Source organism: Lepus europaeus, chromosome 3 (genome assembly GCF_033115175.1).
Source record: "Lepus europaeus isolate LE1 chromosome 3, mLepTim1.pri, whole genome shotgun sequence".
Classification (NCBI taxonomy): domain Eukaryota; kingdom Metazoa; phylum Chordata; class Mammalia; order Lagomorpha; family Leporidae; genus Lepus; species Lepus europaeus.
The window spans coordinates 39,189,759-39,203,976 of record NC_084829.1 but is presented as its reverse complement, the minus strand read 5'-3'; the positions used below and the strand labels follow the sequence as shown (position 1 = coordinate 39,203,976).

Below are 14,218 nucleotides of genomic sequence, written 5' to 3'. Positions count from 1 at the left end.
CAAAGAGAAAGAGGTCTTCCATCCACTAGTTCACTCCCCAATTGGCCACAACGGCCAAAGCTGCACCAATCTGAAGCCAGGAACCAGGAGCTCCTTCCAGGTCTCCCATGTGGGTGCAGGGGCCCAAGGACTTGGGTCATCTTCTACTGCTTTTTCATGCCATAGCAGAGAGCTGGATTGGAAGTGTAGCAGCCACTTTCAAACCAGCGCCCATATGGGATGCTGGCACTGCAGGCAGCCGCCTTACCCGCTACGCCACAGTGCTGTAGCTTACAGGGCTTACAGGGCCCAAGTAAATAATCTTTTAAAAGAAAAGGGTTGGGGGGGGAGGCGCTGTGGTGCACTAGGTTAATCCCATGTCTGCAGTGCCAGCATCCCATATGGGCGCCAGGTTCTAGTCCCGGTTGCTCCTGTTCCAGTCCAGCTCTCTGCTGTGGCCCGGGAGGGCAGTGGAGGATGGCCCAAGTGCTTGGGCCCCTGCACCCGCATGGGAGACCAGGAGGAGGCACCTGGCTCCTGGCTTCGGATCAGCATAGCTCCGGCTGTTGCAGCCATCTGGGGAGTGAACCAACGGAAGAAAGACCTTTCTCTCTGTCTCTCTTTCTCACTGTCTGTGACTCTACCTGTCAAATAAATAAATAAAAATCTTTAAAAGAAAAAAAAAAGGGAAGGGGAGCTGAATAGGGTTATTCCTCTAAATAAACAAGTTATCCAAAATGGCAATGCTTTTGCATAATCACTGACATTGTTCAAAATGGTGAACAGAAAAAGTAAAGCATAGACTAAAAATAAACCATGCATGCTCAGAATTTTTGCAATGTATTTTCTACTTTCCTAGAGCATTTCTTTTATACTTCAAGACTGTGTGTCCAATAGGTCAGAAACAGAAAGATAAGGAGAGTATTTAGGAGTGTGCCAAGCTATGTGCTTCTCTGCATGACAAAGAATTTGATGGTGACATAATTTTTCTACTGGACAGTAATTATTTGCATGAATACTTGTACAATTTATAAACTCACCTAGTTTTATGTAAAATCTCATAGTCAGTCACAGGTAATCCAAAAAGTTGTTCACCAGATGAATACGTAACAAATTTCCTCCACAGATCATCAAAATTGGCCTATAACAAAGATTATAAATAAACATAACTCATTTGTATCCCATTAAGTAGAATGTAATATAATCAGGGTAAAAGGCTGAGGTGTATTTAGTAATATTTATGAAATTATGATTTGTAAAGCAAATGTATACTGATATCAAGCTATCAAAGGAAAAGTTAGGCACTTAGGAAGGTTAACTTTCTAGCATTCCCAAAGCATCTATTTAATATAAAATTATTTGTTTAATATATTAAGTCATTTCAAGAATACATTAATTTCAAGTTCCCATAAAGGCATCTGAGAAGAATAAAACTGCATTTTAAAGATCTTTAATTCAGGGTTTTTCACTAATTTGGACTGGTCATCTCTCCTACAGGGATCAAATAAGTGAACTCCTACTATATCCATTCAATCCTGTTTTCTCTGCAGGCAATAATGAGTCTATGAAGTGAAAGGTTTAATTGTACCACCATTTGAAATACTTCCAACCTTAATGCCCATGCACATATCTCTCCATTTTTTTTCTTTTGAATTGGAATATGGATATCCCAGCTTTGGAATGTCAAACATTGACACTACTCAAAACACAACCTACATAGAGACCATGTGACTGTACCAAAGGCAGTGCTTTTCCTGTACCCACAGCTTCACTTCACATGATCCCAGCTTCCTGTGGTCAACATCTCCCTAAATCTCTCTGCTTGTCTCCTCACCGCTGGGCCTTTGCACCAGTGCAAATTCTGCCTCACTTGCTTTCTTCCCGCCTCCCCTGGCTACTTAATCTCCAAGGTGCAACTTAGATGCCTCCTCCTCCAGGAAGACTTCTCTGTCCCAACAGCCCCATCAGAGTTGGGAGCCCCTTGCACCTGTTTCCTACCAAGAACATAGCACTCATTACACTGTTTGGGAATTACCTCTCTCACTTACTGTCTCCCTGCCAGATTTTAACAGTTTACAACTAAGAACTAATTGTTAATCAAATTTATATTGGGATGCCACCTTACTAGTTAAAGTGATCAGTTTAAGTTCATAACTGATCATAAAGATAGGAATAAGTGTCAAAGGGATCACATAAATAAGACCAGTGTCTGCTAATAATAATTGATAGAATTTGACCATCTTGTTTATAATTGTTAAGTCAGCAACAGGAGTCACTGTGTACTTACATCTCATGTGGGATCTGTCCTTAATGTGTTGTCTAATGTGCAGTGATGCTATAACTAGTACTGAAACAGTATTATTACACTTTGTGTTTCTGTGTGGGTACAAACTGATGAGATCTTTACTAATTATATACTGAATCGATCTTCTGTATATAAAGATAATTGGAAATGAAAAAAAAACCTGGTGTTAAATTGGAAATGGCATAGAAAGTTAATAAAAAAAAATTAATTGATAGAATTTAAAAGGAGAGAATGATCCAACATGGGAAGCAGGATACGCTGCAGACTCATAGAATGACAAATGCCCTAAACAGCACTCTGGCCTCAGAATCAGCTCTTAAGGCATTCGGATCTGGCTAAATAGCCCATGAGAGTACCTCAGGCATGGAAAGCCAAGACACTGTGGTAAAAAATGACTTAAATGAAAGATCTCTGTGAGTGAGATCCCAGCGGAAAGAACCAGCCATCAAAAGAGGAGGTACCTTTCTCTGAAGGGAGGAGAGAACCTCCACTTTGCTTATGGCTTTGTCTAAATAAGGTCGGAGTTTGTGAACTCAAGAGACTTCCAATAGCCTTGGCAGCTCATGACAAGAGCCTCGGGTGATTACTGACATCATAAATAAGAGTGTCAATTGTTAAATCAACAACAGGAGTCACTGTGCACTTGTTCTGCATGTAGGACCTCTGTCCTTAATGTGTTGTACTATGAGAATTAACGGTAAAACTAATCTTCAAAAAGTACTTTATACTTTGTGTGTCTGTGTGGGTGCAAACTATTGAAATCTTTACTCAGTACAGAGTTGATTTTCTGTATAAAAAGATAATTAAAAATGATTCTTAATAAAGAATGGGATGGGAGAGGGAGTAGGAGATGGGATGGTTTGAGGGACATAGAGAAGGAATCCATTGCTTCACTTAGCAGACTGTAAGACAATTAGAATCTGCATATGCTTTTCTATTAGAAGACAAACCATAAATTTCCCCCTTAAATCAATTTTAAAAATAACACATTGTCAGTACAATCTCCACAGTGTGGTTTTACCTGAAATATCTGCAGCCTGTTACTTGCTTCTTGGGGTGGTATATTTGGAACCATGGGTCCTTCCTGTAAGAAATAATATAATCTCCATTTTCAGTCTTTTTTAAAAATTTATTCATTTGAAAGAGAGGGAAACAGGAAGAGGGAGAGGGAAATAGAGAAAGAATGAGAATCTCCCATGTGCTGGTTTGCCCCTCAGGTGCCTGCAACAGTCAGGGCTGGGCAAGGCCAAAGTCAGGAGCCTGGAACTCCATCTAGGTCTCCCATGTGGATGGCAGAGGCCCAGGGGCCCAGATACTTGAGCCATCATCTGCTGCCCGCCAGGGTGCACATTCCAGGAAGTAGAATTGGAGCGGAGTGAGGATTCAAACCAGGCACTCTGATGCAATGTAGGCATCCCAAGCAGATGCTTAACCTGCTGAACCACAACACCTGTCCCTCTATTTTCATTCTTAATCACATGTAACTGATTGGATTTACCTGTTATTTCCTTTTGGACAAACAAGGATTACTTTTAATTTAAATGGTCGGTTTTGTTCTATACTTAAAGCTTTTGTTTTTTATAAGCTTACTGATCTACAAATCACATGCTGTAAAATTCACCCACTTAAAGTGTACAATTCAATGGTTTTTAGTATATTCTCAGAGTTGCATAACCATGACCAAACCAGTTTTAGAACATTTTCATCACTCAGCTTTCATTCATTTTTTAAGAATTTTGTCACAGCTAATAAAAAGCCAACAAAATTACATCCCATGTGAACTGTTTACCATTACGGCCTCTGTTGAATTTCACTTATGATTATTAATGATGATGCTGTGGTTGTGTGTTAAAATAACTGTTACTGAGTTCTGAGGACAGCCTCCTTTCACTAACTGTATGGAAACAGAAGGGCAAGTTATATACTTGGAAGAAACAGAAGACAGTCTCTGATGGCCATGAGCCAGAACAAAGCTTCAAAAACATCTGAAAAACAGCACCTATGGGGGCTGGCTCTGTGGCACAGTAGGTTAATCCTCTACCTGTGGTGCCAATATCCCATGTGGTCGCAGGTTCTAGTCTCCGCAGCTCCTCTTCTGAACCAGCTCTCTGCTTTGGCCTGAGAAAGCAGTGGAGGATGGCCAAGGTCCTTGGGCCCCTGCACCCACGTGGGAGACCCCGGGGAGGCTCCTAACTCCTGACTTCAAATCGCCACAACTATGACCGTTGCAACCATTTGGGGAGTGAACCAGCAGACAGAAGACCTTTCTCCCTGTCTGTTCCTCTCACTGTCTTTAACTCTACCTCTCAGATAAATAAATAAAATCTTTTTTAAAATGTATTTCCAAGGAGTGATACTTTTTTAAAAGATTTATTTATTTATTTGAAAGTCAGAGTTACACAGAGAGAGGAAGATAGGCAGAGAGAGGTCTTCCATCCGTTGGTTCACTCCCCAATTGGCTGCAACGGCTGGAGCTATGCCAATCCAAAGCCAGGAGCCAGGAGCCAGGAGCTTCTTTCCCAGGCCATAGCAGAGAGCTGGATTGGAAGGGGAGCAGTCGGGTCTCAAACCAGTGGCCATATGGGATGCCAGCACTTCAGGCCAAGTGTTAATCCACTGCGCCACAGCACCAGCCCTAATAAATAAAATCTTAAAAAAAAAAAAAAAAAAAAAAAAAAAAACCACCACCCAGGCCAGTGCTGTGGCACAATGAGTTAAGCCACTGGCTGCAGTGCTGGCATTCCATATGGGCTCTGGTTCATGTTATGGCTGCTCTGCTTCCAATCTAGCTCCCTGCTAATGGCCAGGGAAAGCAGCGGAGGATGGCTCAAGTACTTGGGCCCCTGCACCCATGTGGGAAAGACAGAAGAAATTCCTGGCTCCTGGCTTCCACCTGGCCCAGCCCCAGCGATTGCAGCCATTTGGCGAGTGAACCAATGGATGGAAAATATCTCTCTCTGTCTCTCTTCCTCTCTCTCTCTCTCTCTCTAATTCTTTTAAATAAATAAATAAATATTTTAAAATAGGTACCCCAATTAATCAAAGATATGACAGAACCTCCAATATAGTGACAGAGAAAAATAATTAACATTACTCTGTGGGAAAATGAAGGATATTAAGGTTATTAATATTAATGATCTATACAATCATGACTATTATGGATATGCTAAGTAACAGACCAGATGCCAGCATAATAGTATTTAAAAGATAAACTGGGGCAGATTTTTGGCATATCTGTTAAGATGCCATGTGGGGACACCTACACCCCATATCAGAGTACCTGGATTTGAGTCCCTGCTTTGCTCCCAATTCCAGCCTCCTATTAATGCACACCCTGGGAGGTGCAAGTAATTAGATCTTTGCCAACCCACCCAGATTGAGTTCCTGATTCCTGTCTGAGACCTGGTCCAGCTTCTGCTCTTGTGGAAGTTCAGGGAGTGAACCAGCAGATGGGAGATTTTTCTCTGTCTCTGTCTGTGCCTTTCAAATAAAAAAAGTAAACTGAAGCACAATAAATTTTAAAGATTTTAACAGAGCACTCATGAAATAGACAACTGCAATCTAGAAGTGTCTTAGGGGCTCCAATGCAAAACAGTAAGGCGCAAGCTTTTACAGAGTGAATGTGGAAGTAATACAAGGGAAATATTTCTTTGGTTACGATTGTTAAGTTGCCTTCTTTGGTCTATCCTGCTAGAAATTCTGTAAATTATATGAGGATAATTTTGTTCACTACTTCTGATTGGTTAAATTTAAGTTCTGCTTTCCTTTTAATACAGACAGTTATAAGAAATAGCTCCAGTTAAGTTTCACTTATGACTGCAAATCAAGTAAAGTCAAGGCCACTTGAGAATCTTACTGTCCTTGTCGTCTTCAAGTCTACATTCTACTTTAAAATAGGGTGACAGGGCAAATCAAATCAAAGAGATAAGTTTAGTGTATGTTAAAAAGTTGTATAAAACAAGTAGCACCAATGGATTAAATTATCTTATCAATCCAGATCCACTGTGACCCAAATGGAATGTTTTGGGACACACATCCAACTTTTGAGGCCAACTTCAAGGGGGTCACCATGACCAGTCAGAATGCCAAGCTGATTAGTCTGTGGGACTGAGCCAGCATGGAATTCATTTATTGTCAGTGACCTTTGTTTTCTCTAAGAATTAGTGAAACGCACAATGGTTCCATGGGAATTAGGATGCTATAGTTTCTTGCAGCCTTCCAACAACTTATATTACTTTCTCTACCTGATATTTATGGGCATGACAAAGGAGAAAACCACACTCCTTGTTTCTTTCACAGTTCTCAAACTTGCTGCTCCTTTCAACAGTCAAATCCACATTTTTTTCTCTGTAAAATGTGCTTTAAGGTGTAGCTGTCCCATTTTATTTTAAATAGTGGCAAATATGAAAGATTAACCACTGACATACAATGTACCTCTTCCTCAGGGTTCCTCATTTACATTTGATATAAACATGTTACAGAACATCTTGACACACATCATGCAAATACTTAAATTACCATTTCATATGCTTCTGCAAAGTTGGAGACATCCTCACGAAAAGTTTCCACAGACTCAAGTAGATCACTTTTAAACTTTGGCTGCACTTGAACTAGTTCATCTTGCACAGAAACCTAGAATAAGAAGGAATAGTCAATGTAAGAGTGAAAAAATATTAAAAATGAAAACCAGCATTTTATCCTAGCAAGTTTGCTATGTCACAGATGCCCTATATGAACAAGGATGTTTCTGCTTCTAGTAAAATACATAGATGGACAATGCAAACACAACTCCAAGAGTCTCAACATACGTTTGTCTCAATTAATCCCCACAACAACCCAACTTGGTAAATTACATGATGCTAATAACACACTCATTCCACAGGTGAGAAACATGAGGCTTCTTCCAAGGGTCCCTGGGACAGTGTGTGAGACAAGGTCAGGATTCAGAACCCAGTAGTGTGGTTGCAGGGCCACTGTTCTTAACTACTGTTGATAACAGCATCATATAAGGAGGTCAGAACCACCTGAACGGTGTTTAATAGTGGTTGTGATACAGAACAGTCCATCTCTACTAAAGCATGATCAGTGGGTTTGACACTAACAGATAAAGGGACAGAACAACCCAAGCAGATTGTTCCCATTGAACAATAGCGGAAAAATGGTTTTCATTAAATCTCAGTGGGGGCTTCCCCATTTGCTTCTTGACACTCCCGATTAATAAGCAAACATTTCTCAGAGTGATTAATCAATATTGAATATTAATTTAAATAAGCATAAATATAAGCAAAGACTTTTATACACACTACTTCAAATGAGTCTCACAATCATGTATGAAAAACGTTACTCTTCCTAAGTGAGCACAGGAAGAAACGGAGAAACAAAGGTTAGTAACTCCTGTAAGATCATCCAGTTGATGGTGGCAGAGCTACAATCATAATTCACAATCCCTATTTCAGTTCTGTATCCTTGCTGCTATGCCTAGCTTCAATACTAGAGACAAATCTTTCCATAAACAAGAAATTTCACGCCAAACTCAATATTCAGTAAAATTAAATGTAGGCTATTCCTTAGAGACTATTTTTAATATCTAACCTGGGGTGTGTAAATGTTTGCCAGACTTCAAAATGCTTAGAGAAATTTACAGTTACAAATGCCTTCATTAAAAGAAAGGATATCTCAAACCAATAACCTAAATGTCTACCTTAACAACCTAGACAAAGCAGAGCAAGCTAAACACAAAGAAGAAGGAAGGGGAAACTATAGCATGAGTAAATAATATAGAGAACAGAAAAACAATAGAGGAAATCAACAAACCAAAAGTTTTTTCTTGGAAAAGACCAACAAAGTAAATAAACCTCTGCCTAGACTATCCAAGAAGAAAGGAAGGATGGACAATTAAAAGGTTTTGGGAGGCTGGTGCTGTGGTGCAGTAGGTTAATCCTCCACCTGCAGTGCTAGCATCCTATATGGGTGCCCGTTCTAGTCCCGGTTGCTCCTCTTCCAATCCAGCTCTCTGTTATGGCCTGGGAAAGCAGTAGAAGATGGCCCAAGTGCTTGGGCCCCTGCACCCACATGGGAGACCAAGAAGAAGCACCTGGCTCCTGGCTTTGGATTGGCACAGCTGCAGCCATTGTGGCCATTTGGGAAGTGAACCAACGGAAGGAAGACCTTTCTGTCTCTCTCACTGTCTGAACTCTACCTCTCAAACAAATAAATAAAATCTTTTTTAAAAAAAGTTTTGGAGATTGGCTGCAGAATAATGTAAATATACTTAACACTGCTGAACTTAAAAATGGTTAAGATGGTAAACTGCAGGTTGCATGTGTACCCCCTTATCTTTGGGGGATGTGTTCCAAGAGCCCCAGTGGATGCCTGAAACCACAAAGTACCAAACTCTATGGATACTGTTTCTTCCTATAATACATACTTATGCTAAGATTTAATTTATAAGTTGAGCACAGTAAGAGCTAGAAAACAATAAACAGTAAAATAGAACAATATATAATTATACATTATAATAAAAATTATGGGGGTGGGTATTTGGCCTAGTAATGAAAACACCAATTAAAATGCCGACATCCCATGGCAGAGTGTCTAGGTTCAATTTGCAGCTCCAATTTCTGACTCCAGCTTCCCATCAGTGTAGACCCTGGGAGGCAGCAGGTGATGGCACAAGTTGGGTTCCTGCCCCCCACATGGGTGACCTGGTCCCTGGCTTAGGTCTAGTCTAGCCCCAGCCACTGCAGACATTTGGCAGACATTTGAGGAGTGAACCAGAAGTGAGTACACACTTACGCACACACTCTATCTTGCTCTTGCACTTACTCTCTCCTTCCTTCCCTTCCTCCCTCTCAAATAATTACTTTTTTTTTTAAATTTTTTTTTTTTTGACAGGCAGAGTGGACAATGAGAGAGAGAGAGAGACAAAGAGAAAGGTCTTCCTTTTGCCGTTGGTTCACCCTCCAATGGCCGCCGCGGTAGGCGCGCTGCGGCCGGCGCACTGCGCTGATCCGAAGGCAGGAGCCAGGTGCTTCTCCTGGTCTCCCATGGGGTGCAGGGCCCAAGGACTTGGGCCATCCTCCACTGCACTCCTGGGCCACAGCAGAGAGCTGGCCTGGAAGAGGGGCAACCGGGACAGGATTGGTGCCCTGACCGGGACAGGATTGGTGCCCTGACCGGGACAGGATTGGTGCCCTGACCGGGACTAGAACCCGGTGTGCCGGCGCCGCAAGGCGGAAGATTAGCCTAGTGAGCCGCGGCGCCGGCTGATCACAACTGCTTTCAAAAGCTTAGTCCAAAGCTACAGTAATCAAGACAGTGTGATACCAACATAAAGATAAAAATATAGATCAAAACAGCAGAAATCAGAGTCTGAAATAAACCCTTACGTTTATGGTCAACTGATTTTCAACAAAGGTGCCGAAACAGTTCACTAGTGATGTGATACTGAAATGAATGGACATGCATATATTTTTGCATGCAGTTGAACCCCTAACTTATTCCACATACAAAAATTAACTCAAAAGGTAACAGAGACCTGAGTGTATGGACTAAAATTATATAATCATCCTAAGAAAACAGGAGTAAATTATCCTAACCATAGGTTGGGCAATGGTTTTCCTATACACAATATCAAAAACAACAACAAATTGGACTTATTCAAAATTAAAAACGTTTGTGCTTCAAAGATACCATAAAGAAACTGAAAAGATAACTCACAAAATGAGGAAAAATATTTGCAAATCATATACCTGATGAAGAACCTATATATAGAATATATAAAGAACTATTATAACTCCAAAAAGATGGATGACATAATTTTATTTTTATTTTTTAAAGCTTTTATTTAATGAATGCATTTTTCATAGGCACAACTTTAGGAATATAATGGTTCTTTTCCCTATACCAACCCTCCCACCCCAACTCCCATCCCACCTCCTACTCCCTCTCCCATCCCATTTTTCATTATGGTTCATTTTTACTTTAACTTTATATACAGCAGACCAACTCTATGCTAAGTAAAGATTTCAACAGTTTGCACCCACACACATACACCACATATAAAGTACATTTTGAGAGCAAGTTTTGCAGTTAATTCTCATAGTACAACTCGTTAAGGACAGAGATCCTACATGGGGAGGAAGTACACAGTGACTTCTGTTGTTAATTTAACAACTGACCCTCTTATTTACGACGTCAGTGATCACCTGAGGCTCTTGCCATGAGCTGCCAAGGCTATGGAAGCCTTTTGTGACCACAGACTCCATCAGTATTTGGACGAGGCCATAAGCAAAGTGGAAGTTCTCTCCTCCCTTCAGAGAAAATTACCTCCTCCTTTGATTGCCCCTTCTTTCCATTGGGGTCTTATTCACAGCAGATGACATAATTTTAAAAACAAACAATGGCTTTATCACAGTTCTCCAAAGAAAATATATAAATGGAGAATAAAATGGCCCCTGAAAAGATACCACATATTATTAGACACTAGGAAAATTAATTACTGGTGCATAAGACAATATGGATGAACCTTGAAAATTTTAGCTAAGCTAAAGAAAACAATCACAAAAGAGCACATATTATATGATTCTTCCTATGTTAAATGTCCAGGAAAGGAAAAGCCCAGAGACAGAATATAGATTAGTGGCACCAGGGCTTGTATAAAAGGGAGAGCAGGGAGTGACTGCTAATAGGATTGAGGCGTCTCTGGAGTGATGAAAATGTTCTAAAATTAGATAGTAATGGTGGTTCTGCAACTCTGTGAATATTCTAAAGACCAGTGAATTGAATACTTTAAAATAATAAGTTTTATGATATGTGGATTACATCTCAATAAAATTGCTATCAATAAATACATGCTAAGCCTTAAAAAAGAATGAAAATACATTTTTTCTGGAGATAGCAATGTAATAAAAATAGGATAATTAAACTTTTACTTACAGCTTTGCTCTGCAATTTGTTGAAAGAATATCTTAAGGTATCAACTGCTTCTGACTCTTCTTTGGTTACTTCAACTTCAAATCTATTTAAAATGGCATAGGCTTCCTACAGAGCAGAGGTGGAATTCAGAAACGTCACAAGGACAAGCAATTGCCAGAGGACTTAAATGTCTCTAGATATATGTACTTGTGTTTTAGAAGATGGCATATTCTAGAAGGGTGGTTTCCAAAATTAAATGTGTACTCATTTAAGAAGTACCTTTAGATTCTGACTACCAGATATTGACTCAATATCAGTGGATAGAAGACCTCTCTCTCTCTGTCTCTACCTCTCTCTCTAACTCTGTCTTTCAAATAAATAAAATAATAAAAAATAAAAAGAAACTAATACAGTGCTCTTTCCTGAAACTATCCTTTGTTGCTCTAAGGTCCAACAGTTTACCCGCACTGTACTGGCATACCGCCCATGGTCACTGAGTGAGACCTACAGCTGGCTTCAAAGGAAAGTCAAAGATATTTGGAGGACTTGCCTAAAATGTTGGGAAGTTATGGAAGGGAAGTAATCATTCCTTCCCAAAAAAACGCTGGTGCTGAAATCAAAACTGAACACTGTCTAGTCCAGTATAGCATTATCAAAACATTACTATTCCTTTGTATATTATTCATTGCTGATAATTTTCAAAATTCTTCCAAAGACATCAACATCAGGAAAGAGAAATAGGCAGGCTATGCCATAAAATAGGTGAAGAAATGTTAACAGAATCATTTATATAGTAAGTCTCTATTTAAAATAACAGCATTTCAAGGAAGGAAAATGAAATCATGTCTTACTTCGATTGGTCCCAAAGTCATGTCCATTTGAATTTCATTATCACGAATACAAGATAAGGCTTCCATTGCAAATCTGACATCATCTAAATCACGAATAGGTCTAGATAGCTTTTTCAAGTATTCATTGATAAATGCTATCATGTCTGACATTTTCTTTTTGTATTCTTCATTCAAATATCGACAGAGTAACATCTTCCACGCCTTAGCCTCGATGGATAAGGCTAATTTCATTGGCTCTGATAAAGACAAAAAAGATGAAAATAGAAGACAATTGATATTCTCAAACCATTCATTGTGTGTAAACTGCTCAGGTCAGTGGCTGCTAACCACATGTGGCTCTTGAGATGCAGTTGACCTGCACTAGATGTGCTGCACGGTGACTGGAGGAGGACTTCATCCCTATCCCCCTAGAGTGTGTTCACCTGTGCATGAGAAGGACCCTGGAGCCTGTGGGAGACAATTTCTGAAATTAGTTCTAAATCTGTTCCGTGTGAACCATGCTGTTTCTGGGCATCCCTTTAGCAGCCCTCACACGTGCCCCCATTTTGCTCTAGGGGACTCCACACAGTGGGGTGAAATCTATCATTCTGTTCATCAGTGAGCCCCGTTTTCTTGTTTCTCTACTCCCTACCATGTTGGAAGATTTGCATAACCTGACCCTACACCCTGGGCCTAGATGATAATCCCAGATCAGTTCTGACCTATTATGGGCCACCTGATGTCCTTCCTCAGAGTTTTAGAATGAGACTTGACAGGGTTCCATTTATCTCGGAAGCATGAAAAGTCATGCACAGAGGGAAGAAAGGAGAGGCAGAGAGGAAGGACTTCCACAGTTTCCTATACAGTCTCAGGTTCCGGTCCATTCCATGGGCCCACATGCATCTTGGGTACTGCAAAACACCTCTTTTCCTTGATTGTACCTTCAATGGATTTCGGTTCCTCTGAATATCTCCATCTTTCCCAGCCCTGTCAAGCTCGAAACATGACTGCTCCTCTCTCACCTTCCAACAGCTAACTGAAAGGCCTATGGAGCTGAGAGAGAGACAGGAAGCCAGCATGTTGACTGAGGCCTCTCATGGGCCTCTGGTCTCCTTTTCCTCAGACTCCAGGGATTCAGCCCACCTTTCTTCATAACTATCACCACCTATCCCACTGTGTAGCTTCCTTTCCTCAAACAAGCGCCCTGGCCCACTAGAACACTATGCTGCGGTTGCTTTTCCGCGTTAAGGATCATAGTGCTAACCATTATAAGAAGACAAATAGGAAACTTTTTTAAATAACAGAGGACAGTTTCCAAAACCCTACGGAAGTTCTTGTCATCATTTCCCCCTGGTGAATAGTTTCTGATTTCCAGCTAAATAATCCCTTTGAGTACTTGTGATTCTTCTTCACATTCAATTCTTTTTTGGTACATGTAACAATAATCTTTAATATTTATTTTACATCAACTGTTATCCAAGGACTACGCTGAGTATCTCCTACAAATCCGTTCAAAAGGTTGATATGTCATTATCACCAGCAGGGGAAATAGAGGTAGAAGGTCAAGTAAGCCAAGGAGTGAAATTTGAGATCCACAGCTACATTGACTCCTTGAAGAGAGATTTGAAAATCTACTTAAGGTAGATAACTGATGTAATATAGGCTGTTCAAATATCATCTGAAAATAAAATTTTCCCTCAAATTTAGGACAAGATTGGTGTTCTGTAACCAATGGTGACAATCAGCCACCACAGTTAGTTTTTAAATTCAAACCACAGACCAATTCACCTTGGTTCTCAAACTCTTGCAAGCCAATTAGTGTCAGTCTCACCCTTCTGAATGTCAACCAATCAGGAGGGACATAATCCAAGAAACCCACCTCTGTGTGCCAAAGGATCAACAACAGTCTCAGTGGGGCAATCATGCTACTACAGATGATGCTAACCTGTTCACATCCACAATCTCTGAGCCCCCTCTGTGGGATCAGCAATCTGCCCCGTTGGAGACACTGTGCCTGACCAGCAGAGTTTTTCTTTACTAAAGGAAGCAATAGAGACAGCTAAGGCTTTGTGTTTCAAACATAACAAGGCTGTCTCATCCTTCGGTACTCTGGCCCCAAATGGATGATCTTCTCTGGAGAGCTCAAACCGTGTAACACCTGTCTCATGTACACATTCCTCTCTTTGCA

General features: G+C 40.5%; 1 protein-coding gene across 2 annotated transcripts in view; it reads right to left on the bottom strand.

Annotated features, from left to right (window-relative positions):
* Positions 1-14,218, bottom strand: part of DNAH8 (dynein axonemal heavy chain 8) — a 310,883-nt gene that overhangs the window by 208,078 nt on the left and 88,587 nt on the right. For both annotated transcript variants that reach the window (XM_062187476.1, XM_062187477.1), the window contains exons 25-29: positions 12,052-12,287; positions 11,222-11,326; positions 6,803-6,916; positions 3,306-3,368; positions 1,020-1,120 (exon numbers count right to left, since the gene is read on the bottom strand). In XM_062187476.1, the coding sequence (XP_062043460.1) occupies positions 1,020-1,120; positions 3,306-3,368; positions 6,803-6,916; positions 11,222-11,326; positions 12,052-12,287 (619 nt within the window). The remainder of the gene's footprint in view (positions 1-1,019; positions 1,121-3,305; positions 3,369-6,802; positions 6,917-11,221; positions 11,327-12,051; positions 12,288-14,218) is intronic.